Here is a 22,839-nt window from a genome sequence, read left to right as displayed (position 1 = left end):
ACTTTTTTTTTTTTTTACTCAAGTCTAATACTCTTTTATTGGGCCACAGCTGCCCTTCTGGCTTTTTGATAGATTTAAGATTCTCACAGATTTGTCTCCACAAGCTGGCTTCAAATTTCAGTCTTCAGAGCTCAGCATCCTGTGTAGCTAGGAATACAGGTGTGAGCCATTTGACTTTCATGTCTTGTTTTTGTTTGTTTTTCCTTCTTAATTCTGGGTTGCACACACGAGAAAAAAATAGGTAATGTTTGTCTTTCTGAGTTTGTCTTATTTCATTTAACATGATGATCTCCAGTTCCATTCATTTTCTTGTAGATGATATTTCATTCTTCTTCATGGCCGGGCAGATACTACCCTTTCTATATCCATTCTCCTGTTCATGAACACAGAGGTGGATGGCACAGCTAGCTCTTGTGAATTGTGTGACGATACCCATGAGTGCCGGTGTATCTAGGGCATGCTGGCTTTGGTTTCATGAGTGTGATGAAAGTGCTACCTATAGAACTATATATAGTTCCATTCACAGTTTACCAAAAACTTCTATGATTCCACACTCACTGGGATATTTTCCACTTCCACCAACAGTGTGTAAGGGCTCCTTTTCCCCACCCCCTTGCCAGTAGTTGCTCTTGTGTGTTGTCTTCTTTTATTTTTTAAAGGTAAGCAGAGTAAATTTACTTGAAAGTAAAGCAAAGTCATAAAAGGAGGTGAAACTGTGTTGTCTTGATGATGGCTGTCTGAAGGGAGATGAGATGGAAAACCTTTGGATTTACATTTCCTTCGCAGTAAAGGATGCTGGGCTTTTTTGTATATTTATTGGCAACTTCTACTTTGTCCAATTCATTTGCCAATGTATTCATTATTTTGAGGTGTTGATGTTGAATTAAAAAAAATTCTTCACATCTTGGATATTAGCAAATAAATAAATTTTCAAGTGAGTAGCTGGCAAGTGAGTAGGCTGTCTCCACGCTCTGTACATTGTCTCATCTGTGCGCAGAAGCTTTCTGATTAATGTCATTTCTTGCTCACACCTTTTCAGAAAGTCCTGTTCTATGCCTATATATCTTATTTCACTTTACATCTTAGACATTTTAGTTAGTGTATATTATAGAATAAGGAGCTTCATTTTGATTGTCCCATACATGCACACAATGTGCCCTGCTCACATTCACCTCCTCCCTCACCCTCCCTCCTTCCACTTCTTAAAGCAATCGCAACAAGTTTCATTGTTCTACTTTCATACAAGTGAAAATGTGTGCCATTTTTGTTTACATTAACTATAAAGGACCAGCAGAAATGCATGTCACAGGAAAATCACATGATCTCTAGCCTTCCTGGCAAGCAAGAAGCTTCCCCAGGCCTGACTGGCCTTGGCAAGGCATTTTTCTGACCCCAGTGGAGTAAGAAAACCTAGAAAGACAAGTTGCTCAACTCTAACAGGTACTCAAGCTCAACATCAATCACTGCCAAGTGCTCCCAGAATGTGACCAGACCTGTCACCAGGGAGGAAGAGAGAGGACCTCCGGCCAGCACCTCAGGGGAGAGGCCGGCCCTTTGAGTGATGAGCCACATGCACTCTCCACTCCAAGTGGCTTCCCATTGGTCTAAAATGGATGCCGTGCTCCAATATGGGGGAGAAAGATGCCTGGGAATTCAGAGCACAGGGATGCAGCAATGCAGGGATGCACCCTGTATGGAGCTTCAGCAGAGGTGTGGAGTTGCAGAGGAAGGAGCTCGGGAGCCGAGGGCTGGCAGGGCCTCTCCACGGAGGAGGGCCGGACACTGTCATGATTCTTTGCTCACACAATGTTCATGTCTCAAACTCCTTCATCCCCTTATTTTCATTTTTTACATATACTGTGCTGTTCTTGGACAGGTGTTTACACTGGGGATACAGTTCCATAAGTCAGGTAATGAGCACATTTCTGTCCCTCTTCCCTCGCTCCCAGTGTTCCCCTCCTCTCCTCACCCATACAAGTACACAGCTCTCCAGGCTGTGGAGTTCCTTTTCCACATAGTGTCCTGTGAGACACTGCTGCCCGCAGTCCCCCTCTGTCCCTCCACTCTTCAGTTCTTTTAGCTCTGCTAGGAGTCCTAGCCCCGCCCTGCCTACAGGGAGCCGCTGGTCCTTCCTAACTTGCAGATTTCACAGCCCCCACCAGACTCTGTCTTTGGAATAATCTTACGGCCTCCCTTTCTGCTCGTGTGGGGTTGGATTCCTCTCGAGGGTTCCCTCTGCTCACCGTAAAGAGCGCAGGCACCATACCATTTATTCATGCCGAGTCTGTCGTTTTCCAGCACGGTACGAGGTCTTTTAAAGTTAATGGAACAAACAAACAAACAAAAAAGCGTCATGTGCTAGGGCCAAGAAGGTGGGGGAACATGGATGCAAAGGATGAAAAATGACTTTTCTAGAGTCATTAAACCCTGCTTGCGTGTAGCGAGTCAGGGCTGAGCAGAGGGGCCACGTGTGGAGCCCGTGGAGGCCGAGCCGCCGAGAGGATGGGCTGTGGAGGCTGGCGAGGCTGGTGAGGACTTCTCTTAGGAACTGATGACAAGAGGTGGGTGAGAGCGTCCACAGAACTAGGGGGTGTAGAGTTCCTGGGCCGTGGAGAGCAAATCACCTCAGAAGCTATCATTTCCAGAAGGTTCTTACATTTTTGTTTCTGTCAGCCACATCCCAATTCAGTAAGCTTTCAGACTGAGCTTGAACAAAACGCCTTTCTAGAGCCTCTGAGATGCTTGTGTTGCTGGTGTGGGGACAGCCGACTGGTTCAAGCCTTTCCTAATGAGGCTCTGGGAAACAAGAGTGTCTGTTCCTAGACACCCTGCGAGTTACCTGCGTGAGGACACGCCGGGCGTTCGAAAGCAGAAAGGATGTTCTGCGGCTGCTTTTGGAGGCGGCGCTGGCCTGACAAGAGCAAGGCCACATCCTGATTTAGATGCAACAGGAAGTGTCTTTTAAAGCTCAATCCTACTCTCTCAACATGTTTGCAGCCTCTTGCTTCATAAATAAAAGCTCTTATTTTAGATACAAAATATTAATGTATTCCCCCTCAGAAGCCATCCTGGGAAGCTATGGAAGTGACAAGTCAATGCCTTGAGCATCATGCTATTCCCACAGTCATTCTTGATAGCGCTCTATGAAATAGGTGGTGTGTGTGTGTGTGTGTGTGTGTGTGTGTGTGTGTGTGTGTGTGTGTGTGTGTGTGTTCAACTCCAAAGATTTCGTCATTTGCTATTTTTATGCATTTCTGATTTCCCTACATTTTAATTTCTCTTCTTTATCTCTTTGTAGACAGAATAACCAGAACATTACAGATAATACTGGAAGTTGTGCCAGAAGAAGATAGTCAGAAACTGTGAACTAATGCATTGAAATCTTAGCAATCTGCCAGGACAGGAAGGCAATATGGATCTATACTTCATTTTCTGGAAATCCAGATAAACGCCACTTTGTCAATGGACAGAAAGAATCGGTTATTTCATGTCTTCTAGTTTATTCAAACTAATTTCTGAGAAATTTAGCTATAACTCCGTGAAATTGAATATGTACATTGTGACTCCCGTTCATCATCGCTCTTTCGTGCCTCATGCTTTCCTGTTGGGCTTTAGGAAAAGACTCAGGGAGTGGCCCACAGCTTCGGCGGCTGTTCCTTCTAACAGATCTTGTCCTGACTAAGAGCCTTCAAATTGGAGACTGAGATGTTTTCTGTATATACGGTTTTATACACGTGGTTTACCTACTGTAGGTGGCTGTACTGTGAAAAATGTTTTCTGTTCTTCTGAAAAGAAAAAGACCACAGGTCTGATGATTATGGCAAGGTGGAAAGAAAGGAACTTACTTTCTGCTGCCATGCATTTCTTCCTTTAGAAAGCAACCTGAGCATCACTCATATTCCAATGGCTTCTATGCATGGCGCAGAGGGGCCTCTACCAACTTAGCCAATATGTTAAAGACTCTCTAGGAGCTGTTGTTTGTCTCTGAGGTAATTCCAGGGATCATGGTTGAGTAAAAATCCTTTATTATGTCAGATGATAGGAATATCTATGGTTATTGGATTTTCGCCTCAGGTCATTATGATAAAAAATTTGTGTCCACCTCTTTAATAATTTAATTCTTTAAACACATGAACTTAAAAATATTCAAGTTACACTATAAATATGAATGAAATGACAAAATAACCAACATATTAGGCTCACTTCTACAGTCATATAACATATGTGCAACGTTAGTAAATCTGAATATTTGTCCTTTTATTTTACAGTTGTTTTGGTATGGGGATGGACTTTGACAGTTTTTGTATCTCCTTTATATACTCTATAGTCTGTGAAGCTATCTTTCCAGACAAAATTGTCCAGATCAATTGGTTAAAGGCACAAATTTACATAAAATAGAGGAAGAAATGTTACTGCTAAATAAGATTGCAACTAATGTGTGTTCTTTTTTTAAGATTTCCATTTTTCAACCTTGGATTTCAAAGTAATTTTCTTACCTTAATTATCATTCAAAATGCAAAAATGATATTAAGCTTATTGAGTGAATGGAAACTGCCTGAATGTGTGTGTTCAGGAAGGGGCTGCTCTGGAGGAACTAGACGATATTGTATACTTGTAATGACAAAACTTCAATTCATATTTATGTACATCTACTCTGAAATGCTCGGTCATAACCATGGTAGTGTCATCCTTTAATTTTTATCTATTTGAAAATAAGACATTTTCAAAAATTATACCATTTAAAATCACTAAGACAAGTGGAGTTTATAGACAAAATTGCCCAAAGTAGGAATAATGACTTATCATTAGGACCAATTCCTATTCATCAATTCAGTTTTATTCTTGATAGCATTTTTTAATATAGCACTCCCCCTCCCCATGTTTTTAGCCAAATCTAGTACCTCAGCCTAAATTTGTAATATTTCCATTAGTGTACTCTTAGCACAGGGTTTTCAAAATTTCATCGGCGCTTACATTTTCCAAAAAAGATATTGTGTATCTATACACATTTTTTCTAGTGTGCATTGCTAGAGGTAAAAAAGTAATTTCATATTCTTATTTTTACACTGTCTAAGCCCATAGGATGTAAGCAGGCAGATAAGTGTTGGGATTTCCCTGGCTGGTTGCTGCCTGTTTGGTTCTGGCTTATTTCTGAGGTTACTGTGTTTATAACCACAACAGTAGATTGATTGGTTTTACTATCTATTTATTTATTTTTATCTGAAAGGTTTCTCTGAATGTATCTGTGTGCTAACTCCAATACCTTATTCTTCCTCCTCACCAAGGTGATTTTTACATTGTTAAATTTATAATGTCATTCTGATATAATTTTAACCAGGCAGAAAGCTAGTAAGTGTCTCACTGGATGGAGATTGAATCGCCTTTCAGCTTATTCTCAGGATATGTGACGAGAGGATCCCTTAAACAAAGAATCCACATTCATTATTTTTACCCAGAAGGCTAATGTATCCATCAGAATCTAGTGCAGCATTTCTCCTGCTCTGTATATTTGTATACAGAGTAGAAATTTCTTTACATTTTAAATTGATATTGGTGTGTATGTAATGACACTGGCTATACTTGAATCAGTGTTCACAGTCCAGTGTTTAAATGTACATAGTTTCTCTAACACAAGCAGCAAAAGGGGCCATAAGATAAATTCTGTGCTATTTTCATATATTTCTTCTTTTAGTAAATAGTCTCAAATAATAGTGGTTTTAAAAGATCAATACCTTCCAAAGCTGAAACACAATTTGATTCTAAAAGTTTTGGGTTATTTCCCTTTGACTACAAGAATACAATTAGAGGTTGTTGATGGTCAGCTTCTGAGCCAGCTGTGGGTCCTATTCTTGTCTTTCTTAATGAGGTGAAAAGTTTGTTCTAGGAAAGATGGCCAGTTCCAGTTCCACGTGCATGGCTGTGAGTGTGTCACTGCACGCCTGTACAGTTACAGGATGCTTTACACTCCTGCTGGCACGGAGTTACTGGGCTTCATTAACAATGCATGGCAGTTTCTCTAACACTAAAATATATACCTAGAAGCCAATTCCCAAATTGTCTTATGTGTTTGCTGAAGCTCATTTCCCACTGCTACTGGCTATATCAACAGATGGTTCACAGGAGCCTAATTACATAACAGAATTCTTTATGCACTGTGTTCCGTCTCCAGAAAACACATTATTTGATCTCAACTGAAGACAGGAATTCCAAGACAGGGCATGATTTTGGCCTTATGATCACAGTGTAAGTTATGAAAAGACAGGAAAGTGAAGGTCAGTATATTAGAAAGTGAGCAGGCTTGTGTGGTTAGAGATAGCCATATTTTGATGCTATGCAGTGTAGTCACAGAAACATTAAGAATTAATCACCTGCTGTTCATAAGGAGATACCACAAGAAAGCAAGGAAATGTAAGATTCAGAGCTGCTCATTGAGACACCTGCTAAGATCCCATACTTCACTTTGCATCAGGAATCTTATCTTAAGATTCTTGAAGCAGATCAGGAAAATGAGATATCCTTCCGGCTCCACAAAATCTGTGAATTGAGTAAAATAATTTCTATTATTTTCTCTGTTACATAAACATGGGGGCAATTATAGGATATATTGTTAAAATTATTAAAGCTATGCATTAATTGAGTGTATATTATATATGTGTATATATGTGGCTTTCTCATTTGGTCTTTTATGTGATATATAAGAAAAGATTTTCACCTTTGTCACACTTTATGTGTTGGTTATTGAATGCTAGAACATCAATGAGTGGGATTTTAATTGTAGTTCTTTCTCTTAGTGTAGGTAGGAATAGATTTGGATATGAGTGAAGCTAACTCAAGACATTTAACTTGAATATAGTCTTCATTTTACTCCACATGCCATGCAGGGTGTGGTGTTGCCAATGTTTACAGAGTTACATTTTCCTAACCATGAAAGTCAGGAATTAGATGATGGCAGTGCGTAACTGGTGATAAATTCATTATGGGTATAAATTAGAATATAGAATAAGTCATTTTCATAGCTTCTGTTTATATTATATATATATGTAGGTAAAGTAATTATTATCTACATATATATATCTGCATTTTAGCTTAGTATTTTAAAAAGTCTATTTTGATGTATGTAACAACCTAAAGTATGATACTGAAGTAAGCCATAGTTTATTAATACTGTACTTAAAAAAGAATTTAACAATTAATTTTTGGAAGCAATCCTTTCTTTGTTTTATTGCATTTTCAAATGAATTGGTATCAAAAGAAAATGCTTTATTTATTTTTAGGTTACATACAGATCCACAAAATTGTCATGGGCTCACAGAAATTCTGCCAATTTTCTTTATGTTGTGAGATACTGGTCTGTCTCTTACAACCTGGTGACAATCTTAATTCGATCTTTCAGATCATTTCTCTGTCTCTTTTCAGTCGATGAATGATTCTCCTTGCTCGTTTTTGATATTACAATACAATTATTATGGAAGTGAGGTGAAACTCCATTTACTTTTATACAGTTCTTTCGCTTTTCTTAATGTATGTACCCCTATCATATGAGTTTACTTTCTTGAGCTATTTCCCCCTCTGTCTTCTATGTTCCTATCAGTTGAAAACACAGAGGGGATCGTCTGGTCTCCAGTCTCTAACTGTGGATTCCCGTCTATGTGCTGCAGGCTGAGTTTCAGGACATGTCACAGCTGTACAGTTCCCAAGACACCATGAACGTTGGGCACCTGGGGGCCCGCATTCAAAGGAAACTTATTTCCCCTTACCACATACACTACTGCTGTTTTTAAAGGCATAGTTTTCAGGTGAATTGATTTCTTGGTTTAAAGACCTGCTAGGAAAGTCTTTGGTACCTCCTGCTGAAGATGTGTTAACAAGCCAGAAGGGAAAAGAAAATGCACCAATGCACAGTTATCTCTCTTGCAGTACTGGCCACATTTTGAGGGCTTTTGCAACTGAGCATTTTGCATAGCACCTTGTGGTAAAATGTGTTAGGTCTTGGAGTGCCATAGCTATATGGTTAGCTTGCGTGTGGTCCATCTCAGACCTCACACATTCTTACTAATGAGCCTTATTCCTTCCCAGCTGGAGGATGGGCCGGCTACATGGGAGACAATAAAACGTGCTTTCCTGCTTCCCGATGTGAGTGGCCCCATGTCAAAGGATTCCTGGATTAATTTACTCCCTACACCAGCTCCTTTGTGATTCCTGGATTAATTTACTCCCTACACCAGCTCCTTTACACCACAAAATATGAGTTTAAAGCAGAAAATACTTTGGATAAATAAAACACATTATTTCAAATTCATGTGTGTTGATAACCAATGAGAAATGATCCCGAGGAAGCTGCTGTGCAGGTTAGCTGCTTCAAACACTACTCTATAGGTTTTGTAATTATTTGAACACTACTCCATAGCACTTTTTCTTATTGCTCTGAAACTGAAAAGTAAAACAAAACCAAAATGGAAAACAAAACAAACCAACAACAAAAACCTATGCTTAATGCAGCAGCTACCAGAATCCTCCAACAACTTGCAGGGATCTGATCTTCTGCTTGGAGAAATATGTTCTCTATCATTTTCCCCTCTGAATTGTTACAACTACTGTTACATGTCTGGAACTAAGCTTTAAATACTTGCATCTTGAAAACTGGCTTCTTCAGATGTTCAGACAAAATTGACAGTTCATTCTTTTACCACAGCTGACAGGAACCATAGCAATATTAGGATAAATGTTGCTTTAAAAATTGCTTATTTTAAACAGGATATTCACCCCAATTTCTCTCTCTCTCTCTCTCTCTCTCTCTCTCTCTCTCTCTCTCTCTCTCTCTCTCTCTCTCTCTCTCTCTCTCTTCAGTAGCTGCTCAGTAATAATACGTTTTCAATGCCACTTTTCAACATTTGGAGCTCTGCAAAATGTATGCATCATGTGTGTTTTCTCCCTGTGTCAAACAGGTGAATGAGCATGTGGTTGTGTTGTGCTGAGGGTGAATTGTTGCCTGCCTGTAGTTTTATAATAATCACAGGTCAGAAAGGGCCAGGGAAGCGGCCCTTGTACTGAATGCTTGGTAAGCCTGATTTGTCTTATCTTTTTGTCATGCATTGAACTTGATGTTCCATTACAGCTTTGTTCTAACTTACCATAGGATGGAATGCATGGTAGTGGTGCACTGGTAAAGGGGTTTTAGATACGAATTTAGAATTCATTCCGTGATGAATTTTGCATGTTTTAAGTATATGAGGATTTACTTTAGCCAGATTTCTTTTGGTTTTGTAGAACTTTGTTTAAAAATTTTCCTAGTAACTTCTTTTTTTTTTCCTCCTTTGTCGGTGGCTAGAAAAATTCTTATTTGCATTGCTCTATTCATATTAACATAGCATTAGGTACTGTATATATACTTCTCCCTAGCCTGTGTCAGTGAAGGCGGTTTACACGGCAGGAAAGAAGCAATCCAGCTACCCTTGAGGCCCTGGTGCAGTCTGTCCCTTTGATCTGTGCTTAGGTCTTGAGCATAGATCAGTCATCTTCCTGTGGGATGTGGGACATGTGCCTCATGACCTTGTGTCATTACCCATCCTGCAAGTTCTGTGGGGTTGGTGCCATGCTCTAAAATACAGGACTAGAAAGACCCATGTCCTGGGAGGTACTGGATTCCTTCCCTCTGGGGGGTGAGGTTGAAACTCGGTAAAGGTGATGGTGTATCTCTGTGTACATTCCGTACGTCTTACTCGAGGCGGTCATAAATTCCTAGAGAGGAAAATTGCTTTTCTGCATCTACATTCCAGCCGCATTAGTAACTAAGATCTTAGGCTATGGAAACGTCAATGGCACAGGGAGACTTGCACCTGTGGATTGGGTTGTGTTTCTTAGAAGTGGTAGCACTGGCGCCAGTGCTAGTATGTTATATGTGAAATAAAATGGATTCGTCTACAACGAAGTGATTCCCTCCGGGGAGAGCTCTGGTGCGGTGAGCGGGCTGCCAGATGGTGTTTATGGGCTATTTGTGTAAGTGGTGAGACGCAGTGAAGTAAACGTGTTTCATCTGATGCCGGCGCCCGTGCGGGGCTCTGTACGGAGTCAATGCTGGTGTACTGTGATGTCATTCCATTTTGAATCACATTTAACTGAGCGGTATTTATGTATACGTGTGCCTTGTATGCTTCCAGTTGCAACAATCTTTGTATGACTGTTTTGTACATATTTTTACTTGAAAATATTTTAAATGAACTTTTCAATAAACCTCTGATAGTTTACATATCAAACATGATGTGTTGTGTTCTCTTTAAAGCCGTGTCTGTTGCTTCAAGTCAAAGATCTGGGTTTTAGGGGTTGGATTCTGTGAGTTTGTGTCTTAAACATTTATTTTTCTGCAAAAAACAAAAAGCAATTGAAAGTGGTGATGGATTCAGCCTTCTGTAACTTCTCCCTCCAGCTACCATCCATGGCCGCAGGGCTGGCTTACTTGGCACAGCTTTTCTATTTTTCATGTGTGCTCATTCAGAATCCTTCCACTTCTTGCCTTTGAGAGCAGTCTCATCCCTTGCTTCTCTCTAGTTCAACCTTCAATTGCTTACCTGAAATGCTCTCCCTCGAACACGAATGAGGTCAGATTTTTCTATGGTTTTACCTTTACATATTGATTGATTTCTTTCTGGGTGAAATCCAAACTACCCAACATGCACAATGGACTTTAAGGATCACACCTTCTGGAAACTTCTGATCCCTGTCCTTTATCATCTGGGGCACGCATGCACACACGCACATACACACCTTCTAGTTCAAGTCATTGTACACTGTTGTAACTGGTCTGCCAGACCCTTCTTTATGGATTTCCCCATTATGTCTTTTATTGACTAAGGAAGCATAGGTATTCAGTTAGATTTATGAAATTTATAAAAATGAAGGAATTTGTACTGTTTCCTGATACACTTTGCTTAGAAGCAGTTTGTGTGGCCTCTAAGGAGACAAAATTAGTATGAAACTCTTACCTTCAACAAAGATTGAGAAGGGAGTCTCTCTGTCTTCCACCGTCTCAGCTGTTATGAATTCTTCCTGCAAAAAGATATTGGGGTTTGGTTTAGGTATTCTGTTTATATATTAGGACAAACATACACTTTAAATAAAAACAACTTGAAAAATTGTCTGATTCTTAAATATAGAGCAGAAGAAAGTCTTAAATATTGAATGATCAAATTCATTTTAAAATCAGCCTGGGAGATGAAGTCAGCCTTTTCCTTGTCACATTTTGGGAGAACAAATGGAAAGGGAGAGTAATGACTGTGACACCTGCAAAATGTATCACATTTTGAAAGGAAATAATAGAAATAGCATGATGTGTGGCTGTGCTTGTTTTTGAATTACTGTGTAGGACTTGACCGTGTCTTTGGTAAAATCACAGGATGTCTGGTATTTTGTTTTGGAATCATCATTTGCTTTTAAACATGCCAGATATAGGTTCAGGATAACTCCTTCGAGTGGAAAGTATACAGTGATTTCTACTTCAACTCTGAGGCCAGCTCCAGTTGATGAAGTTATTAGTGGATTTTTCTGGGATGGGGTGGGTTGTAGCTGGTAACTGTACCATTGCTTGGCCTCCACATGCCCTAGAGATTATATTTTCAGACTCCCTGGAGATCTGACTTTGAAGGCCAGGCTCTTGAAGGCCTCTTGTTTTTATGGTCTTAGCTCAAGAATGAACACCTGGTCACCAGCAGGCCCTGCCTAAAACTATGATCTAAGAAATGTTTGATGTTTGGAAATATTCCAAAATGAAATATAATTAGGATTCAATGTCCTTAAACTTTTTAGCTTCTAACATTTGTTAATCTCTGACATGGCATGAAAGAGGATTTGTTAATGCAAGGCAAACACTACAAAAATCAAAATACCCTCCAGCTACAATAAAATAATAAATATAAATAGCTTTAACCTTAAGGAATAGGCAACAGGGCAGGTGTTTTTCTTTTGATGAAGTTTTTGTTTAAAATAAAAATACTTATCTTACTTTTTACTATAGTGATTAACATTGCCATTACGTTGCATATCATTTTTATCACATGTCCCATTTGTTAACATCTAATGACAGTATAAACCTTTTTTACAGCTTCTGCATTTTACCTCAAACTCCTCTATTTTACCTCTTATTCCCCTTTCCTTTGCGTGTGTGTGTGTCAGTAGTGGAACTTGACCTCTGGGCCTGAGCACAGTCCCTTAGCGTTTTCACTCAGGCTAGCATCCTACCTTTGAGCCACGCCTCTGCTCCTGGCTTTTTTGTTGGTTAATTGGAGGTAAGAGTTTCTAGGGCTGGCGATCTCTCTGTCCTGAGCAACAAGGATTAGAGAGCCAACAGCACCCAACCAGCCATAGTCTTTTGGTAATCTGTTACATTCTTCCTTTGTTACCTGGAGAAGTCTTTCTGAACTCATCCCAGCAAGTTGAAAGATGTAATGATGGTTCCAAACCAAAGTCTCACTGAGCTAAAGTAAAAGTTGTATTTCCTTCTCTCTCTCTCTCTCTCTCTCTCTCACACACACACACACACACACACACACACACATACACATACACATACACACACACACATACACACACACTCTCTCTCTCTTTCTCTTTTTCTTTCTTGTAGCCTACTGGGGTTTGAACTCAGTGCCTAGCACGTGATTAGCTAGTGCTCTAACCCTTGAGCCACACAGCTAGCCTGGCTCTTTGCGAGTGGCTTTGGTGCTAGAGGCCCTGCACTTTTCTTCCTGGACTGGCCTTGACCATGGTCCCCAGGATCTCAGCCTCCTGCTTAGTTAGGATTATAGGTGTGAGCCAATAGCACCCAGCTTTGATTCTTTTTTTTTTAAGACATATTTTTTCTGGTGCTTTAATTGTTGAAATCTGACCTTCACGACCAACATTTTTATTTTTTTATCTAACTCTGATAGATAGCATGTCATTACAAGTGACTCTGATAGTGTATTGTCAACATTTTCAACACACTAATATTGCTTATTTCTTTTGTTTTTTTAGAAGTGAAAAGAATGAACTTACTGTTCTTTTTTTCACTCTGTAACTCACAATGAAAGAGACTTCACTCTTACTACAAGAGAGTAAGAGTTTTGCCTAAGGAATTTGAGAGATAGAGACAAAATACTATTTGAGATTAAAGAGCTAGGACATGGAAAACAGGATTCTCAGAGCCTGCTCAGAGTCACACTTCTCTCCCCTGAAGTCCTTTATCAGGTGTTTTATTTTAATGCACTTATAGTGATATATTGATTTCCTTAAGAGAATAATTGTATATCATCCATGTGTACCTAATGAAAGAAAAGGTTAATGTGGAAAGTCTCTGATTATTAGAAAAACAGTTCATCAAATTAAAGTCCTCAAATTTCAGAGAGGGAATATTGAATCAAAGGCCTGAAAGGGCAGAGGGAATTGAACAATGGCTCAGTTTTGTAATAGATGTTATTTATCATTTTTATTAAACTCTGTATTAGCCGTGTTCTTCGCATTGACTGCGGCACTCCTCCTCACTCCACATGAAGAAGACAGATGGCAGGCCTGACTTTCTCTTTTGGATTAAGAAAATGAGTCCAAAATCACTAAAGTAGCTTGCCTAGAGCAAACAGGGAAAGTCAAAGAGGTCAGAGTGGAAATTCCGGTTTTCACCTGACTCGAATTTTAGATTCTTGAATTGAGCCATCATCTCTTAAGCAATGACAGTGGCCTTACTTAGTCTTTCATTGGTGTTTCCAGGCACTATATGATTCCCAAAGAGTTTTGTGATGTGGGAGCAGGCTGAGACTCCTCAGCCATGAGGACACACTGTGTAAAGATGAAGCTATAATGAGCCACGATAGCACTACAGCACGTAGTGGACTGAGAAACAGCAATAGGTGTAGAATCGTGTTAAAAGCCAGGAGATGTTAGGCTCCGCATGAACTATTGGATAGCACACGATTCGGGTTGATGATGATGTTCGTGTTCTTTATAGTGTGAATAAAGCTGTCGAGTAAAAGGGTTCCATGCTTTTACTGCATGAAAGAGTGCTGGGTCAAAGAAGAGCAGAAGGTGACAAACCCGAGAGCTGGGTTGTTTATGTCCTCGTGTGGGACAGCCTTGTGTATCAGGCAAAGGGGTTGACCTGAAGATGGATTCCATTTTATCTCTGTGCGGATATCTCATTCATTGCTATTCTTCCATGGTTTCATCTCTCAGTATAATGCTTGATGCCATACATTGCTTCTAGGCATGAGAAGGGCTCAGAGTCTCAAATCATTGGTCATAAATACAGTATTCAAGTTGAACCCCAAATAGAATTCAGTAGAGCCTCCAATGACACTGCTTAAGTAGGCGGAATATAAGAATATAACATATATGTTATATATATTATTATATAAGTAGAATATAAAATATGTAAATTTGATGCCTTCAATTAAAAACATTTTAAAAATAATTCCTATTCCCTTGCCATTAAATGATTGATTTTTTTAGTCTGTTTTGAATATTGTAATATCTTTTGTTTTGGATAAAAGCAGAAGAAACCTCTGTTCATGCAAGAATTGATGATTACTACTCCTCATTGCTCAGAATAGCCACTGAGCTGTGGACCTGCTGGTGTTTATCTGCACAAAGGCATGACATTGAAAATGGAAGTGTATTTTGGGAGGTGTTCTGACCTCTGTAGAATTCAGCAAATAGTGAGTCAATTCAAGTCAAACCACAGGGTCACTCTTTAGTCCTGACAGGAGGTCACAGCTAGTAAAAAAGATTTTATTTTTAGTTCACATTCCTGCTTCCCCTTGGTTCCTTGGTTTCAGAAGTTTTCCTATTAAAGAAGAAGAGAGGTGAGTAGTGGCTAAAGTAATAGGGAGATTTTTTTTTTTTTTTGTCTATCATGGGGCCTGAACTCTGGGCCTGGGCGCTGTCCCTCAGCTCTTCAGCTCAAGGCTAGCACTCTACCACTTGAGCCACAGTGCCACTTCTGGCTTTTTCTGCTTATGTGGTGCTGAGGAATTAAACCCAGGGCTTCATGCATGCGAGGCAAGCACTCTACCACTGAGCCATCTTCCCAGCCCCGAACAGTCAATTTTATTTGGAGATTTTAACACAACTAGTGTCATGGAGATGATGTCCATAATATAGCAAAATTAGGAATCAAATACAAAGTATAGTTCAGAATTACACATAGCTGGAAGATTTTATGGAACCCATGGACAAAAGAAAATTACCAAATACCTAGAAGTACGTGATACTATAGAAAATGGTAAGTTGGCTTTTTTTTTTTTTGGTCCGGTCGTGGGGCCTGAACTCTGGGCCTGGGCGCTGTCCCTCAGCTCTTCAGCTCAAGGCTAGTGCTCTACCACTTGAGCCACAACGCCACTTCCGGCTATTTCCTTTTTGCTTATGTAGTGCTGAGGAATCGAACCCAGGGCCTCAGGCATGCAAGGTAAGCGCTCTACCACTGAGCCACCTTCCCAGCCCTAAGTTGGCTTTTTTATTTTTATTTTTTGTCGGTTTTAGAGCCTGGGGCTTGGGTGCTGTCCCTGAGCTCTTTTGCTCAAGGCTAGCACTCTACCACTTTGAACCACAGCTCCACTTCTGGGTTTTTGTGGTGGTTAATTGGAGATTAGAGTCTCATGGACATTTCCTGCCTGGGCTGGCTTCAAAGCAAGATATTCAGATCTCAGCCTCTGAGTAGGTAGGATTATAGGACTCTGGGCCTGGGCACTGTCCCTCAGCTCATTAGCTCAAGGCTAGTGCTCTACCGCTTGAGCCACAGTGCCACTTCTGGCTTTTTCTGCTTATGTGGTGGCTGAGGGATCAAACCCTCATGCATGCTAGGCAAGCACTCTACCATGAAGCCACCTTCCCAGCCCACAAGTTAGCATTTTTAAGTTACAGATAAACCAGTTCACAGAGGCAATGGAGGTGGTATTGGCAGGGAAGACAACAATGCAGCAATGCACCTGAACTCTACAAGACATAGTGTTATGAGCCAAAGAGGTGCTTAAAATGGATGTCAGTCCTGGGGACTGAATTGTACTTTAGCACTTGAGCCAGACTTCTAACCCTTTTTGCTTTTGTTAGAGTTTTGCTAGTTTTTGGGTCAAAGTTAGTTTCTACTGGTTTGGACTGCAGTCCTCCTATTTGCACTTCTCATGTAGCTGGGATGACAGGAATAAACCATCGCACCCAACTTTTGATTAGTTCAGATACAATCTTGTGATCCTTTTGTCGGAGTAGGCCTTGAGCTATAATCCTGCAGATGTCAGTCTCCCAAGTCATTAGGACCCAGAGCCATATTGTTAAACATAGTTTGCATAACCATTTCCTTATTTTGAAGACAATAGATTTGAATGAAATAAATGCAATAATAATGTGCTTCACCAAAATCAGGGATTTTGCTTTGGAAGGAAAGTAAGGTATTTAACAGCAAATAAAAATGCTATTGAGGACCTCTGTTAGAAATGTACACCTGAGTAAAAAAAATTGTCACTATTGCAGAATTCCATAACTTTTTCGAAGAAGGTAAGAGGAAAGAATGAAGATCCGAGCTAGAGCAGCTGGTCTGCTATTTCAGCAGGAAACGTCTGTGTCGTGGGGCGTGTGCTGAGACCCTGCCTCCCGGGGCAGGGAATCCCCTGTGCCTTGCAGATCCCGGGAAAGCTTCGCACTCCTGTCTTCTTTGCTAGAAGCTGTGATCCAATCATCTGGCCAGCTGTGACTGGCCAGGCAAGGGGTATAATCTTCAAGTAAGATATTCTCCACAATTTACCGTTAACTCGCCAGTAAATGAAGCAACAAAAAGAATCCTCAAGATGAGCCTATTAACCTTTTCGCCAGATGATGAATGGAGAAATGGGAGATTGTTATAGGGACTTCCATTTAATTCCAATATGAATATGAATTTTAAACCACTGGATTGTACTACAGAATACTTTACTTCCTTTACCACACATGGATTTAGCTGAGTCACACAAACACATTGATAATTTAAACTTTTAATCTAGATGTCACCTATTACAGCTCTCATTCCATTTATGTATTTTCTATCAAGGATAGACTTCTCTTTCTCAATATTTGTTACATAAACATACATAACTAGAAATGAATGTTTATTTTCTTACATCATTAACTGAATGATGATGTTTTATAACATATTTTAAAATTTCTTTCTCAGGTCAGGTGTATTTCCAGCAATTTCTGGGTATTCTTTCAATTTACTGTTAAGTAACTCCCTTTGCAAGTAGCAGATCTTTTTTAAAAAATACATACAAAATAATATCGTTTAACTCAGTGATTTAACTCATTCAACAAATAAGCAGTAGCTAATAAATGCCAAGATGTGGGCTGTGCATTCAAAGAGAAAGCAAAGTTTTTTTCCAGGCAATTAATCGTGTGATGAGAAGGAGCCACGATGTAAGAAGTGGTCAAAGGGCCAGGCAAAGGCTGGGCTGGGGGCTAGGGAGGTGTCTGATAGCCTCTCCTTATTCCAAAGGAGCAGAGATTCCAATCCATGGGGACCAGCAAGGCTCACCATGCAAAGCACCCCTTGCGGGCTGGGATTATGAGCTGGTTTCCAGCCAGAGGGGACAATGTGCCCAGGAGGAAGAAGTCATGTGCAGTGCACTGGCTGAGGCAGGAGGAAAACACCGGCTGCTTCAGAGGACAAAAGCCATGTCATCAGGGACCGTGGAGGTCCTAAGGAGGAGTCTCCATATGATTGCTGCTGTGTGAAGCTCAAACAACGGGAGGATGCTGTTCTAGGCAAAACCTAACGAGCCCAAACAAGGGCTGTGGGTGTGGGAGAGGAGATGAGTTCGTTTCCTGTTGCTGGTATAGTAAGTTGCCATGTGCACATTCTCTTGCGGTTCTGGAGATCATAATGCTGAACTTGGCCTAGGGAATCAGCCTTGCATGTTTATTTCGTCTTGGTGCTTTAGGGGAGAATCCGTTCTGCTACCTCTCTCAGTTTTCCTGCATTCGTTGGCTCGTGGCCTCTTCCTTATGTCTTCCAGGCCTCTGTGTTGTCTTTCAGATTTGTCTGCCCCGTCCGGCTTTGAACTCTGATCCTCAGCCTCTGGAGTAGTTAGGATGACAGGTGAGCACCATCAATACCCAGACCTATTGGAGTTATCAATATAGATTTTAGGGTAATGAAATAAAGTTTTGTGATCGAAATTATACTTATTTTTTTTAATTTCTTGAGTAGAGGATTTGGTGTGTGGTAAATGACCCCTGTCTGTGGTGGCTGGCTGGCATGCCCTATGGATGTCACCATAGGAAGCAGCCACTGATCCTGAGACTCAGTTTCCCCAATTACACATAAGCAACATGCCCACCCTGCTGCAGCCACCGCGAGGTGCTGCTGTGGTGCCCGGCGGGGAGGGGGTGGGCATCCCAGGCTCTGACTTCAGTTTTGTTTTAACTTCTTTGAATCCTTGTGTAGACTGAGCACATGAAAAAAAAATCTCTCCAGAGACTTTCTTCTTTGTATTGCAAGAGTAAAAAGTTAAGGAGAAATTTATTCCCTACCTTCCTCTTAAAGAGAGAAGTGTCTGTCTTCTGAAGATAGAGAGCTCTCCATAGGAGGCTCAAACGATGGTGCTGACCAGTCCACCACAGGGAGGGAGAGAGAAATTGCTTTGTTCCTGGGGAGAAATGAGGGGAAGAGAAGAATAAATAAAGAAGAAAGGCAGGTGACAGAGGAGAAGCGCAGGCAGGTTTTAGGATGCAATGCCCAGACTCACATGTTGTCATTAACATTTCTACACATGCAAATTCTTTTCTTTGAAGTAACTAATAGAGGTTCTGAATTTTTCATTAATCTGGAGCAAAGCAGCCACAGTAGGTGAAGAGTAAATATTTGAAGAAAGTGCCATGAAAATGTAATGTCTGAGAATCTGAAGAGATCACAGAGGCTTTCAGTTCCTATAGGTCAAGCATTTTGGATGTAGAATATCTTTAGACCAGTGCTGCCCAGTAAAACATTCGTGAGAGCCACAAAACATAAACCACATCTGTAATTTCAAGTGTTCTAACAGTCACCTTTACAAACTAGAAACGAATAGGGAAATGAATTTTAATAACCTTTCATTTAGCACAATATATCCAAAATATTAAGCTGGACTCAGCCCATAAATTGTTAATGGGCTATTTTTTTATTTCCTGTTGTAGACTCTGATGCATACTTCATGCTTTATAGTGCATCTGGGCTTGGATTGGCCACTTTCGGAGTGTTTAATGGCCATCTGCGGCAGGTGGCTGCAGATGGAACATCTGTGGAGCAGGCGCTGGGTGCTGGTGTGGGACCCGGGCTGTGCACACACAGCGTCTGGGATGCGGCCCTCACTGCTGTCAGCCCGCTGCCCGAGGGGAGGCCTGGGACACTCACCTAAATTAGGCAAAGCCAGTTGATTCCTCCCTGAAAGGCACCAACAAAGGCCGGATGTCCAGACACTGCAGCAGCCCCTCTTCCACTGCTGCTCAGGGGGACCAGTCTCCTCTGTGCATGCTGCCTCATACTCCAGCCCAGGACCCGGGTGTTCACCTGGGTGTTTCTCAGGGCGATTCTTGTGGGTGGGGAGAGTGCTGGCCTAGACCAGCCCTGTCTTCCTGGACTTAGGCTGTCTGTTCCCAGCACATCTGGTTTAGGAGGAGGGAGGGGCAGGGGCATGGTTGAACAGGTCCCCAGGAGTCTGCTGGGAGATACTAGGGAATTAAAATTTCATAGCATAGGGAACTTGATTTCAGAAACAAGTTTTCAGCTTCAAGTCCCCTGTGGGGTGGAAGGATTGGGGTGGGACAGGGAGCTTCCTCTTGTACACCCCTGAGTCAGGAGCACTTTGTACCATTGCTGCCTCATAGCTGGGTACGTCCAGGAAAGTAAGCCTCGTGAGTAAAAAGACAAATACATGTAGCTCTCCAACGCTCTCTTTCCTTTTACCTAGAAAGTGCTTTTAGGAAAAAACAAAGGTGATCCAGGGAAGTACTTTTTAAAATAACTGTAGACATTGAAACTACAGAGGTGCCCAGATGGCTCTGGGCAGCGGGAGAGTTTGCGTCTGGAGTGCGTGTGTGGACACAGGCCGCGGCTCTCTCAGCGGTGGCTTTTGACAAGCGGTATAGCGATGAGAAGGGACGTGTGTGCTGGGCTTCACAGGAAGTGTCTGGAAGGGTATATTCTTGGTACAAAGTGGAGATGGTTCCTGATGGAGAGGTACTTTCTGTGGCCCGGCATTGTCTCTTGTGCCAGGAGAGACCCCAGATATTCATTGGGCTGAGAATGGGAACTGGGTCCTGGACAGCTCTTTGCTATGCTTGTGCCCAGCTCAAAACCATTAGCAAGCCTTGTGGCGGTGCAAACATCTCTGGGTGATGGAAATCTGGTTTGATAGTTGGATAGTTTTTTTTTAATGAAGGGACTGGGTTATGTAATATGCTGAAAATGAAGTGTATGAATGTATTCGTGATAAGTTGGTCGCAATAAGGGCTAGGTAATTAAAGCAAGGACTTGGTGCTTAGTGGAAGGTCTTTATCTAGGCAGATGCTGTGCTAATTAATAGCCAGTAGTCACATAGGGCTATTTAAAATGAAAATACCTAAAGATTTAAGTCGTTCCAAATTGAGTTGCTCAGTTATACTAGCCTTCCTCTCAAATGTGCATTAGCCGCACATGGCGAGGAATTGTTCAACATACATGCTAAACAGAGAACAGTCCACCCTCACAGACAGCTCTTGGAACAAGCCCCTTTCTAGAAACTGAGATATGATTGGTGTGTCAGGAACTACAAAGAACACACTGTCATCATTAGAAAATTTCAACAAGAGGTGGTAGAGATCACGGGCATCCAGTAAGGATGCTCAAGGGATGCGGGAGAGTAACAAAGAACAGTAAAAAATGGAGAGAGATGCAGAGAAAGAGAAGAAAACTCTGCCACACATTCCTATGCCTGTGCCTGTGAAAAGATCTTGGATATAGCTCTTCTGAGCTGGGGGAAAGAGAGAAAAGAAGAGGATGGGGGGGGAGAAGGAGAGGGAATAGGAGGAGAGAAAGACAGGGAGAGGGAGAGGGGAAGGGAGAGAGGGAGATAGAGATCCCCTCTCTCTTTTATGGGTAGTTCAAGATAATGCCAGTCCTCACAGGCCCAGTGATAGTGGGAATGGCTTTGGCTTTTCAAATCATTTTAGAATTTGTGATTCTAGCAGCACAGTTAGGTTCCCAAGAAAGACAGGGAAGATGAACTTGATATTTGGATTATTAGTACATGACATAACATGTGACATAAAATAGATTCTTAATAAAATGGTAGAATGAATGGATTATTCTAACGCCAATTGAATCTCTTGAAGCAACCTCATTCCCAGACAGCCACTTCTGTGTAAATGGTTAATGTAACACCATTGTCTGCTTGTTTGGCTTTTTCAATGTCAATGTAAATTTGGATCAATCGTAGTTTAGACAGAAGTACTCTTAAAAGCCAAAAGGGAGATTAGCTTTCACTGGCATCCTCTTAACCTTTGGGATCTGATAGTATTTCTTTCCATTAGATTTATTGCCATACTTGAACCTCCAAAGTGGCTGAGTGGGTATTAATATTCAGTGTATCTGCTTCAACTACAGACCCCACCCTATAAATTTAGAAAGATTTACAGATACCATTACCTTGGGCAAAAAAATATGGAAAAAAATAAGATGACACTAAGACATTGTGCCTTTTAGCTGGCCTAACAAATTGATCCTGGAACTGCAGAAAACCAGTCCGGAGATCTGACTTGAATGCTGAAATTGTCTTGTCTGGAAATTGGTTTAGATTCATTGTTGTTGAATTGTATAAAAAAAGATTTCATTAACTTGGCTTTCATTCTATTTATGCCTTTGTCATTTCCTTCAATGTTTAAGTGAAAATAACACGTAAGAAATCTTTTGCTGACAGGCCTAGAATTTGTCTTCTATTATTTATTGTGATACTCTTCTCTCCACCCACCATCGCACTCTAACAAGTCAAATATCAGTTAAAGGGATTTTAATACCTTGTAATTCACAGCATGGTGTCTGTTTTGACGATTTTTAATGGCCAGCACTTACTCCAAATGAGTTAAAGTGTATTATTGTGTAAGCATTTATTTTCACTACTGCCTGGGTAAAGCATTTTCCCATTTCTCTATTGCTTTTTTTGTTAGCATAAAAGTTTAAATCACAGGATGCATCTAGCTAATAAACATGATTAGATATTGTGCCAACCAAGTTGATATATGTACGAAAGTATTCCCACATTAACAATTCAATAAGCATGTATATATCTATCATCTCCTTGTCCTGACTTTTTTTTTAACATGTCTGTGTCTATATAAGACCAATTCCCTTCCATTTTGTCTCTACTGAACATACATTAGTTTTGGTGAACTTAGAATCTAATTATACTACACAAAAATGCTCTAGTAAAGCTAAGTTCTCTCTGTCTCTTTACCTTCTTTTAGCAGTATATAGATTATCTTTATGAAGTTGTATCATCTATGGGTGATTAATAATATTTCAGTTTTTCTTTAATTCTTCATATTTTCCTGTTTCATAATTGATAATCCATTATCTTGGCCTTGAGAAATACTATGGTCAATAGATTTTTAGCTCTTGGAAGATTTAGCTCCAAGAAGCAGGATCTCAATATATTAAAATGTTGGCTATTGTCATTTTAAGGAAAGCTTGACCTTCTCTATCAAATACAGGATAAAACTCAGTTCAGATTGTAGATTTAGCTGCCCTGTAAATTGAATATAAACACATATGCAGTTAGGTTATTAAACCACAACTCTTATTATTGCATCATTCTGTCAGTTATCTTGGTGTCAGAGAAAAAC

General features: G+C 40.7%; 1 protein-coding gene across 1 annotated transcript in view; it reads left to right on the top strand.

Moving 5' to 3' along the window:
- Slc7a11 (solute carrier family 7 member 11) overlaps positions 1 to 10,239 on the top strand; it is a 65,475-nt gene extending 55,236 nt beyond the window's left edge. The window contains exon 12 of the mRNA XM_070022098.1: positions 3,299 to 10,239. Within this exon, the coding sequence (XP_069878199.1) occupies positions 3,299 to 3,366 (68 nt within the window). The 3' untranslated portion in view covers positions 3,367 to 10,239. The remainder of the gene's footprint in view (positions 1 to 3,298) is intronic.
- The last annotated feature ends 12,600 nt before the right edge of the window (positions 10,240 to 22,839 follow it).

The sequence above is a fragment of the Dipodomys merriami genome, unplaced genomic scaffold, assembly GCF_024711535.1.
Source record: "Dipodomys merriami isolate MVZ:Mamm:240054 unplaced genomic scaffold, mDipMer1.0.p SCAF_15, whole genome shotgun sequence".
In the NCBI taxonomy this organism is placed as follows: domain Eukaryota; kingdom Metazoa; phylum Chordata; class Mammalia; order Rodentia; family Heteromyidae; genus Dipodomys; species Dipodomys merriami.
Note: the sequence above shows the minus strand (reverse complement) of the source record. Positions and strands in the feature narration are given on the sequence as shown.